Genomic DNA, 11,255 nt, shown 5'->3' on the forward strand with positions numbered 1-11,255 from the left:
TTGATCATCCTTTATGTGCATACGTCAATGTTCAGTTTGTGTATACGTGGATAAATAACACTAAGCAAAACTTGTATACAAAACATTCCATACAAGCGTGTGTTGAGAAAGATTGGGTTGGCAAGCCCACACATTTGGGTTCATGAGTGAGTGAAAAGTTGTCGTGTTATCATGAACGGTTTCCTGTGTCACGGCTGGCGAGATAACAGTGTGTGTGTGTGTGTGTGTGTGTGTGTGTGTGTGTGTGTGTGTGTGTGTGTGTGTGTGTGTGTGACATTCCACGTACGTAGATGAACCTTCCATTTTCTGTGTGTCTGCCTCAGCCCTTTCCAGCAGCGGTCACCTTGCAGCATTGTTCCCTCAAGTGATGCAAGATTCTCCTCTCCTGGCAACCTGAATAATAATAATAATAATAATAATAATAATAATAATAATAGTAATAATAATAATAATAATAATAATAATAATAATAATAATAATAATAATAATAATAATAATTGGAAGGCAGGAGGTGTAAAATGAGTGTGTGATTGTTTTAATGAAGGCCACGTGTCGCCAGTGTTGTGATGTAATGGGCATGATGTTTTGATAAGCTGCCTGACTCTTGATGGGACCCCTGGCACGTATCTGTCACTCAGCGTCACACACACACACACACACACACGGATATCTAAGGTCATTTAGTATTTGTTCATTCGTGCGTCTCTAAAAGTTTCCCAAGTGTGAAAGTCTACGGTGAGCGACTAACACATTTAACTAACTCTACGGTCCGTCATTACCAGTTCTCGTCTCACTGAATGACACCGGTAGAGACATGGGCCGAGCGCCTCATAGTCTCTTCTGTAGAGCTGTAACTACTGTATAACAACCGTCGTGGCTTCTATAAGTTAAAACGTCATCCTTTCGTGCTTTGATAATGAGCCCTAGCAGTAGGTGAGGTCAGGTGTGAGTCGGAAAGCTTCGTCTTTAAGCCATTATTCAGAAACGCTTTGCTCTCTCACCACGGCTACTTTCTAAGGCCACAGAGATGATTAGCGGGATTTTCAAGAGCGTTTATCCAGTTAATAATGTAGAAATCTTATCACAGTATCTCTAGAACCATAAAAAACCACCTTAAAAACTCGTGTAAATTTAAACAAACCGTTTTGAAATAGTGAAGGTGAAGCACAGCAGTGTTTGAAAATACGAGCTTTATATCGATGCTTCTTTCATTTTGTTTCTTGACTTATCATTCTGCTCTGTCCATTAAGTTCTGTTGGCTTTCTCTTTTCTTCCATATCCCATACACTATCTTTTTTATCTTTTGTTTATCTATTTATTATTCCTTTCTTATCTAGGTAATGTAATGTCCAATCTCGTGATGAAAAATAAGGATGTTAAAGGATGTAATGATTATGATGCTAATACTTAATTGATGCAGCAATGGCAGGTGTTCGTCAATGAGTAAGAATTTTAATATTACACGGTCAAAGAAGCGATAATTACATGAGGGTGATAATGAATTGATATAACGAGACTAGTGTTCATCAATGAGTCAGGATTTGAGTGTAGTATCCGCTTTAATTCGTTCTCCTGCATTCTGGAATTTCTCGGTGTCCTGCCTAAAGGGAAGACACTGATAAACCCTAATACACATCGTACAGCAGGAGTGGAAGCTGTCTGTTACGTGTTTCAGGTATTCTATAATTGATCTGTCTCTCTCTCTCTCTCTCTCTCTCTCTCTCTCTCTCTCTCTCTCTCTCTCTCTCTCTCTCAGACACACGGAGACAAAATCTGAAGTAAAAATATTAAAACCTGTAAAAATAAATAAATGAATAAATAACACTTGAACTGCAGGTAAATAAGGAGAGAGCAAGCCACAGGAAACGAGCGAGACACGGCTGGTGCTCAAGATAATGGTGAGGAAAATAGCTTAAAATAAAGAGACGTGGATAGTAAAGAGGATGGGAGATTGTGAGAAAGACGGAGAGGAAAACTGGTAAGATTATGAAAGTGAGGCAATAGTATAGATAGTAAGGATGGTGAGGTTGGGCAGTACAAAGCGATAGTGGAAGGCGAGCGTGTTTAAACGTAATGAAGGGTTGGTGAGTTGCAAGATAAGGATGGTGAAGATGGTGAAGATGGACATTTTTAGAGGTGACCGTGGAGATGCATTGGCTGATTATAATGCAATGCAAGGAATTCTAAACAAGTTGGATCAAAAGCTGAAAAAAAAAATATATATATATATGATAGTATAAAAACAGCAACGTTCTCCAGTAATGAATAGCAGAACACCTGTGTTATCGACTGCCTCGAGATCAGTACGCCGTTACTACTTATACTCGTTCAGATAACATGTCGTACTATTTATCTGCCACCATATGAATTTAACACAGCATTCTTCAAATCTATTGGTCGTAGCAATACTTTATTCACTAGCAGGATACTTGCGGTTTCATGGCTTCCCAGAGCAACTGTTATATTCATAGACCCATGAAGTAGTTAGCTACAGCTCAGCCCTCTCTTCGCCTCTCTCTTTTCCTACTTTTTTAAGCCTAACGTAACATTCCAGCGTTGTCAACATTTACATCAGTTTTCATAAGCATAACCATGTAAACTATATAACCCAGAAAGGTGTCATTATCAGATACGACAGACAAACAAGTGACGCATTAGTAGAAAGAAGTATTCCCGTACAGTATTCGAAAGTGATAACTGGCAACGAGAAGTTTCACCTTGAACAAGTAACTGCTGTGGTGTGGTGGTGGACGTGGCGACGCTAGAGAACAGATCACCGCGGGTCCTGCTCGGCTCCTGAGGCACGCCACTCTCTCTCTCTCGATCCACCTCTCCTTACCACGGGATTCCTTTAAGGACTCATATCACTAGCTCTAACCACCATAATGACGTCCGGCGGCCCTCCCATCGATACCAACTGCATGTCGCTGACTCGCTTTACATTGGCCGAGCAGAAGAAAATCCCTCACGCCTCCGGTGATCTCACCCAACTCCTCGTCTGCATCCAGACAGCTGTGAAAGCCATCTCCTCGGCTGTGAGGAAGGCAGGCATCGCTAAACTGTAAGTGTTACATGATATTATATTATGTCTGACACAGTCTATATCATTAAACTGTTTTCCGCTTCTGCTTATAGGTTTACTCAAGGCCTCAATTGGATGTACAGTAATGTGCGTCGTTAAGCCTCGACTGATTCACCTGTCGCACATTTACGTCATCCCATACAATAATTTTCCTTGTATAAACAGTGAAGATTCTACATAACTTCACACTTGATTTCATTGCGTCCATGCAACAAGCAGGCTGAAGAGTACGAGTGTAGATGAAGATAATCACTAGACCACGTAAAGGTCCATAGAATGGATCTGTGGAATGTCTGAATTGAGGTACCGTTAACACATGACTTTCCCATCAGCGACTAGAGAGAAAGCCACAAATAGGTCACCTATACACTATTTAGATATCAAAAGGCAGTGTACAGAATCACACTTGTTTCTATGGCAGATAAAGCTAATTTCACTGTATACTGAATTATGAAGTTTGTCATGATTCGATATCCATATCTGTTACCTCTATAGATACTCTAATCACTTGGGCACTGTGCGTGTTTGGTTTTATTTAAACTGTTGTGGCTGTAATAGCATGTGTAATAGTGTAACATATGGTTTAATTCACCTCGGGAAAACGTTAGTAAAGTTTCACCTATACAAGAGAAGAATGTGGATTTTGTACATTTACCGTTACAAATCATTGACCAGACACACACTCGCACACACACTACAAAAAGAAGAAATGGTAGTAAAGTAAGGGTTGGTTCATTGCACGTACTTCTAGTTGTTGTTATCCGTGAGACAACGACTTTGGACCCCCAAGGACTCAGCCGGAGAGTGAGCAGTGAGCACCCAGATTGCCATGGTAACAGCAGCTAGATTGATTACCATTTCTGTGGCCGGTGACTTATGTGGCTAGAGTTTTCACGAAAACTATTTTACCTTGTTCTTTTCTAACTTGAGGTCTTGCAGCACAATGAAACAAGTGAAATAGAGGTGTGGGCGTTTACGTAGGAGTCACAGTGAAAATGTTGAACCTGGCATCCCCACGACCTTCAGTTGTTGCCAGCCACGGACACACCACAGGCTAGACCAATCAACGCTCTAGCCACACCACAGCCACCCAATCAGCTATTAGCGTGTTGGGGCGGGGCACGGCGCCTTATGATGTTGGAAATTTTTATGTTTTTCAGCTTCAAGTGACCTTTAATGTTTGTCCTCGTGTCGTGATGGTGCTGAACGCTGTTAAACTAATGGTTAAGAACTGTTAGCTTATGCATCGTTGTCACTACTCACTATCAATATATGGTTCTCTTCGTCATCACTATTTTCATCATTGTTCCCTAGTTCTTGTCTTCGTCATTATCACTATATATACGTATTGTTATCATTGTAACGATCCAAATAATAGAGAATGCTACATAGAGCGTTTTAAACCCTTCATAGGTATTATATCGTTGTAATAATCATTTCATTACCATTACCATCACCACCAGTTATACCTACTATCATTGTTATAGTTATCATCACCATGGAATTCGCCATCACCACCATAATCATCGCCATTACCATCACTATCACCGACATAATGAAATCTTAGTTATCATATCACCATCATCGGTCATTATTGGCACCACTACCACCATATGCACCACCACTGAAATCATAGTTCCTTTGCATTCCTCTGTGTACGGGGACAATTCAATACTAATCCCAATACAAAACCTTTTTGGTGCATCACAATAATTATTGTACAACACGTGATATGAACGACGCTTTCCAGGTTCGGCATGGCAGGGGATGTGAACGTGCAGGGCGAGGAGGTTAAGAAGTTGGATGTGCTGGCCAACGACCTCTTTATCAACATGCTGAGTTCCTCCTACACCACCTGCCTGCTGGTCTCAGAGGAGAACAAAACAGTTATAGAGGTGAGAGCGTGGTGCGCTGCTCTACTTATAGCAAGATTTGTAGATTGTTATATATTTTTCCGTTATGCAATTTTCGTGTTGTGTGCTGCACATTTCCTTATCAGAAAGATGTTATCACCAAATAGATTCACATACTGCTCAACTTGTAGACTAAACAATTATATCAAGTACTCTGTTAAAATGCAAACATTCACATCTTCCTTATTTACAGCTAGAAAAGGCATCTTATAGTATACTTAATGGATATAAGATGATTTTTAACTACATTTTTTTTTTTTATATAAGATCACAGTTAATTTCAGTCCACAAGCGTATGTAGGAGCTTTTTACTTCAAACCCACGTTACAGGCAATATTGTACCGCCATTTTGGATATCTTAATTAATCAATTACAACAGGTTTACACATCTTCACTTCAATAGGTCTTCTGACTCAATCATTCCCCTATGTCTCTTCAGTAATAAACTTTTGGTCTTCCATTCTTCCTTCTACTCGGTGGGTTCATTTCTAGCATCTCTGCACATGGCATACCACCTTTGTCTCACAACTAGATTTGCCCCAAAGCTGATGTGTGTGCTGTGCCTCTAGTATCGTGGCATTGCTGTTCATTTGTCGTTCCTTCACAGGTGGAGAAGGATCGTCAGGGGAAGTATGTGGTGTGCTTTGATCCCCTTGATGGTTCCTCTAATATTGATTGCCTCGTGTCCATTGGATCCATTTTCTCCATATACAGGTTGGTATATTACTCCCATTTGAGAGAGAGAGAGAGAGAGAGAGAGAGAGAGAGTGTGTGTGTGTGTAATTCACTGTTTGATCTGCTGCAGTCTCTGACGAGACAGCCAGACGTTACCCTACGGAACGAGCTCAGAGCTCATTATTTCCGATCTTGGGATAGGCCTGAGACCAGGCACACACCACACACCGGGACAACAAGGTCACAACTCCTCGATTTACATCCCGTACCTACTCACTGTTAGGTGAACAGGGGCTACACGTGAAAGGAGACACACCCAAATATCTCCACCCGGCCGGGGAATCGAACCCCGGTCATCTGGCTTGTGAAGCCAGCGCTCTAACCACTGAGCTATCGGGCCGTGTGTGTGTGTGAGTGTGTGTGTGTGTGTGTGTGTGTGTGTGTGTGTGTGTGTGTATTTAAAGTGTAGACAAGAGTTCAAGGGATATATTGAATCTCACTTTTTATCTATTTGTTTATTATTATCATTTTAATTATTTATTCATTTTTTCGTTATGGCCTATAGCGCCTGTAGACATACTTAAAGAGTATATAATTATGTGAGAAGCGCTGTTCAGCCCATTAGTGGCGCAGGCAATTTTATTTATAGTGGTACCCATATTAGGGCCCATATCACCACCCAATCGCATCTTTGGTGTAACAACATAGAACCTGGGTATCATGGTGACATGTAGGTAACTTTAAACCACCCGACAAAATGGCATAGCTTCAAAACGGTATGTGGTGGGATTCAAACTTACACGTGGACGTCTGCCCGATCTCACGCTCACCACCTTATCCACTACACCACCGCCTCACTACTAATTATATTTCCTGTGAGGCAATGTTATAGTAGAGAAGTTATTGAAATTTAGGTCTAGATAACCTTGAACAAGTGACATTATTATGTGTAACTGCAAAACTACAAAATGTCTTTCTTAAAACTGGTTGTTATTAGAGTCTTGATCATTATCTTTTATCTACCAGTAAGAAGTCGACAGCCACGGACCCCAATGTAAATGATGCCCTCCAGCCCGGCAACCAAATAGTGGCTGCTGGATATGCCCTTTATGGTTCAGCCACAATGATGGTCATCTCTACAGGCAATGGTGTCAACGGCTTCATGCTGGACCCGGTGAGGATCACTTATGGCCCACACAATGCTGATTGTACAGCTCTTGTGTTTATGGTTTGTGTGATCATGTAGAGCAGTTATGATTTCGTTTTTTCTTTCTCAGAGCATTGGAGAGTTTGTGCTGACTGACCCCAACATGACCATCAAGGAGAGGGGAAAGATCTACAGTCTTAACGAGGGCTATGCTAACCTGTGGGATCCTGCCGTTTCAGAATATGTCAAGGGCAAGAAGGTTAGCTAAGAAACTGATATACATACAACGCAGGAACCCTTGTGATGCATGGATTATATTATTCTTTGTTAATGCAGCTGAAATTCATATTTAAAGTACTTTTGTATCAGTTGACATCTTTAAATGAAATTCCAAATTTTTTACCATTATCGTTGAATTTTCTTGATATTGTAGTTTCTAATACCAGATATCTTAACTTGTAGGAGAAGAAGGCAGGTGCTCGCTACATTGGCTCAATGGTGGCCGATGTTCACCGCACCATCAAGTATGGAGGCATCTTCATGTACCCTGCCACAGCTGATGCTCCCAAGGGAAAGGTGAGTCCAGTGAAAACACTTGTATGGCTTTCTGTTGTAATTACAAGTAGTCTCAATAAGCAATGCAAATGTTACTGAAATCAACTAGATAAGCACTTTTGTCTTATGCTGCATATATTTTGTAGTGGTCTATGTCAAAATGCATTATTATCTATATAAATTTGTAACAGGCATTCACAGTTACTTGGATCAAGTTAACCAGACAGTTGTGTATTAAGATGAATTTTGAATGTTAACAATGTAACCATTGTGTTTTCAATTCTCAGCTGCGTCTCCTCTACGAGTGTAACCCGATGGCCTTCCTGGTGCAGCAGGCAGGAGGCAAGGCCACCACAGGGAAGATGCCCATCCTTGGTGAGTCTGACATGTTCAAACTGTCATCTGTCAGTCAGCTGTTACTATATGATTACATCCTTAATAAGGCAAGTCTGAGCATGTGAAGTCCCTTATTCTTATTCTCTGTTCCATCTTTTCAGACATTATGCCAACAGACATCCACCAGCGCACACCCATCTTCCTGGGCTCTGCTGGTGATGTGCAGGACATCATTGATCTGTACAAAAAGCATGGCTTGTAGTACACCTGTGATCGAGAACATGAAATATTTGAATGACTGAATGATTTTAACTGTTACTTGTTATTTTATGCTTCATGTTGCAAGCAATGCAAGATGTTCCGAATTCTACTCAGATATGCAGGTAAAACTATGTATGGCAGGAGGTACCTAAAGGTGCTAGTAAGAGTATTTTTGTAATACATCTATGCACAGAGACCTATATTTTCCATCTTTTTGTTTACACATAATGATCAGTCAAGTGAAGTATTTTGTGCCTCTATAGTTCCAGTCATTTCCTCATGTGAAAAGCATATGTCCTCTTCCACATATAATTAACATTTTGTTTGGTACTTTGGGAGGAGTCCTTGGAAGTTGAAATTATTTCTTTCTCCCTCAGCCTCAATATGCTCATCATGATCACTGTGGAGAAACATTTTGGCTGAAAGGCACAGGTGGCATATAAGCCTCACTAGAGTAGTGAGACTTTACACATTCCTTCCCCACAGACTGAATGTTATCACATACTGACTCAGGAGTAGAGCACTTTAAAGTATTGTCTGCACTGTGAGATGTACAAGGGATCCGAAAAGAAAAGGAAGTGACACTTTTCATGGGACATCCATCTTGTTCTGTTTTAAAGTACTAGATGGTTGTGGCATGTAATGCACATACTTTTTCATGACCTAAAGCAGTGGGAAGATTGTTACTGCATAGCAGTGGTGGCTATTGAATTCAGAGGCATTTTAGGATGTGATGGGTGGCCTCCTGCAGTGCCTGCTCTTCGTCAAGCCTATCAATGTAACAGAGTCCCATTGTGCCTTGCCCTGCACAAATGCTTCTTGTCAAGTAAATCGCTGGTTATCTCCTCTACCTGTGCCACGATTCTTCTGCTCTGCTCTTATGTAATGCTGTTATGGAGAATAAAAGGTTATAATGATACAAGACTTTGAAAGGAAGGTTTGAAAATTCTATGCTTGTAAAAGTAACTGTGTTCATACAAAATTCCCCATGTTATATAACAAAATTGAGAGGTATTGTTGAGGTGGCTTAGTGACCCCACAATCCAGCTTTACCATCCCCATCACACCAACCAGGGTCATGTATTAGTGATACACACTATGCAATGCTCACACTACTAAAATTTTGTTGTGAACAAAATATAAATCTTACATGTGCTACAAATTGCTTTACTTGTGTAATCCTCTTAAATTATTTAATGGAATGAGAACATTACACAATCATGTCAACACATAACCTTAGCCTGGTGGCCCACAGAGCTGTGGGTCTCATTAAAATAGGAACTCAATTCATAATTTTTTCTCATTGTAAATTTAAAATTTCACATTACCTATAATTTACTAATACAACTCCTAAGGAGCAAGAATTAAATCTTCACATTTTTTAAAGTAACTTTACACCACACGTTTAAAGCTTTGAACAAAATTTTCATATATAATGACATTGAATGGATCCAGTGTAAATGGCCAGATCAGTGTGGCATCTTGACTTGGAGCCACTGCACTCACTGTACCTTTGCACATTCATCATGTTCTCATGAACCAAGAGCAAAGCCAAGTCTGCCAGCACCCTGTACATTGGAACACATCAGGTTGGTATTAAAGTCACAAGTAAAAAATAAGGAATCACATTTCAATTTCACAGTCACATCCACACCTGTGTCCTACACACTTAGAAGTGCTGAACCTGACTGAAGCTTCACCTTACACAAGGGTGCATAGATCCTGGTGAGTAAACTGATGAGTCAAACACCCATCCTTCTGGCCTCCCACTGGAAAATATAGCCAGAGGGGACTGAAGAAAACAACACGTCTCCTACAATAAAACTTCTAATTTGTTTCCCACTCCGTATACACACATTAAAAAATTCTAAAAACAACCTAATACCACTCACTCAGTACAGACTATGATACACACAAAAACATTTTGTATGAAACTGAGGTGCTCTCCCTGGAGCAAGATATGATTGCACAGACTTTGTTTATTCACACCAAGTCCTGTCAGTTGTCAGGCTTTGGTGTTTTCACAGGTATCTTTTCAGCCATCACCAGCATCTCAAAAATATTAAAGTGACAATTTATATTTCAATATCTGGAAGAGAAAACCATTTTTCACAAGATTTAGAATATGTAAAATACATTCTTTGAGTAAAAGTTTTTGGACAAGTTCAATCTTACAATTTTTAACAACCCTTAAGTTACATGCTTTGGCACAAAAATGACAATTCCCCAATAAAGCCACAAGGACACAGTGGATCTTCAGAGCTGGACCTTCAGATGAAGCTCCATGAGGTGTGGCCACGCTGCCCTTCACTTCCCTGCCTCTCTGTGCGCTGACAAACTCTCACACAAACACCTTACAACCTTACTGTGTACTTTTATGAATCTGGAACAAAACAAAACACAGTTAGATTCTCCGAAATATAGGTACAGGATCTACTCAACACATACTTTCCTTGGCCTACACTTGTTCCCTCTCTGATGACATTACCATGTATGAAGAAAGGGACTAAATAAAATGTTAAGAAAATAAGAAATAATATCCATCCTTCTGGTAAAAACTCATTTCTCTCCAGCAGTAAAAAATACAAGAGACTATACAGATTTGTTGAAGCCATCATTTTAGTACAGTATTATAATATCCCACATCACTCCCTTATACACAAGCCTCTACACTTGAGAGAGAGAGAGAGAGAGAGAGAGAGAGAGAGAGAGAGAGAGAGAGAGAGAGAGAGAGAGAGAGAGAGAGAGAGAGAGAGAGAGAGAGAGAGAGAGAGAGAGAGAGAAAATTAAATAAAATACAACTAGCCACCCATTGAGGTAACAGGTGTAAGAGTAAATTTGATAAGATTAGCACAATGTTCCTCTTATAACTCTACCTTATCATTTGCAGGTAAGGGAGCTCATTAATTTTGTTTACTACTCTCTCAGTTACTCCGCTTAGCTTATTCAATTACAATACACATGTCCGGTAAAAGTTAGTAATAATGAACTTCTACTCATCCACTCACCATCAGGTAGTTATTTGTACCATGGCTGACTGCACTCCCTTCACTCAGCCTTCTCCTCCTTATCTTCTTTTTCTTCTCCTTTTCTCCATCTGCCTCTCCATCAGCACTTGTTGCCTCCTCAGTCTCTTTTGCTGGTTCTTCCGTTTCTGCTGGAGCTTCATTTTCCTCCTCCTCTTTGTCCTCTGCCTTTTCGTTTGTTTCCTTAGTCTCTTCTTCCTTCTCTACTTTCTTTGTTTCCTCTTCTTCCTTCTTTTCCTCTTCTTCCTCCTCCTCCTCCT

At 40.3% G+C, this 11,255-nt stretch overlaps 3 protein-coding genes across 6 annotated transcripts in view; 1 reads left to right on the forward strand and 2 right to left on the reverse strand.

Moving 5' to 3' along the window:
* The window catches only part of LOC123510815 (CSC1-like protein 2), a 42,485-nt gene extending 38,533 nt beyond the window's left edge, over positions 1-3,952 (reverse strand). Inside the window, exons 1-2 of the mRNA XM_045266219.1 lie at positions 3,828-3,952; positions 287-393 (exon numbers count right to left, since the gene is read on the reverse strand). The gene's annotated coding sequence lies outside the window, so the exon portion shown is untranslated. The remainder of the gene's footprint in view (positions 1-286; positions 394-3,827) is intronic.
* On the forward strand, positions 2,687-8,886 carry LOC123510819 (fructose-1,6-bisphosphatase 1-like). The gene is made up of 8 exons (XM_045266239.1): positions 2,687-3,061; positions 4,833-4,977; positions 5,603-5,709; positions 6,697-6,844; positions 6,948-7,076; positions 7,280-7,393; positions 7,660-7,747; positions 7,870-8,886. The coding sequence occupies exons 1-8, from the start codon at positions 2,886-2,888 to the stop codon at positions 7,968-7,970; spliced, it is 1,008 nt and encodes a 335-aa protein (XP_045122174.1). The 5' UTR covers positions 2,687-2,885; the 3' UTR covers positions 7,971-8,886.
* An 8-nt stretch (positions 8,887-8,894) lies between these two features.
* LOC123510820 (cilia- and flagella-associated protein 251-like) overlaps positions 8,895-11,255 on the reverse strand; it is a 7,083-nt gene continuing 4,722 nt past the window's right edge. For all 4 annotated transcript variants that reach the window (XM_045266240.1, XM_045266243.1, XM_045266241.1 and 1 more), the window contains 2 exons: positions 10,978-11,255; positions 8,895-10,352 (listed from right to left, as the gene is read on the reverse strand). The exon at positions 10,978-11,255 is cut by the window's right edge and continues 63 nt beyond it. In XM_045266240.1, coding sequence (XP_045122175.1) covers positions 10,332-10,352; positions 10,978-11,255 — 299 coding nt within the window. In that variant the 3' untranslated portion in view covers positions 8,895-10,331. The remainder of the gene's footprint in view (positions 10,353-10,977) is intronic.

The sequence above is a fragment of the Portunus trituberculatus genome, chromosome 30 (assembly GCF_017591435.1).
Source record: "Portunus trituberculatus isolate SZX2019 chromosome 30, ASM1759143v1, whole genome shotgun sequence".
Taxonomy (NCBI): Eukaryota; Metazoa; Arthropoda; class Malacostraca; order Decapoda; family Portunidae; genus Portunus; species Portunus trituberculatus.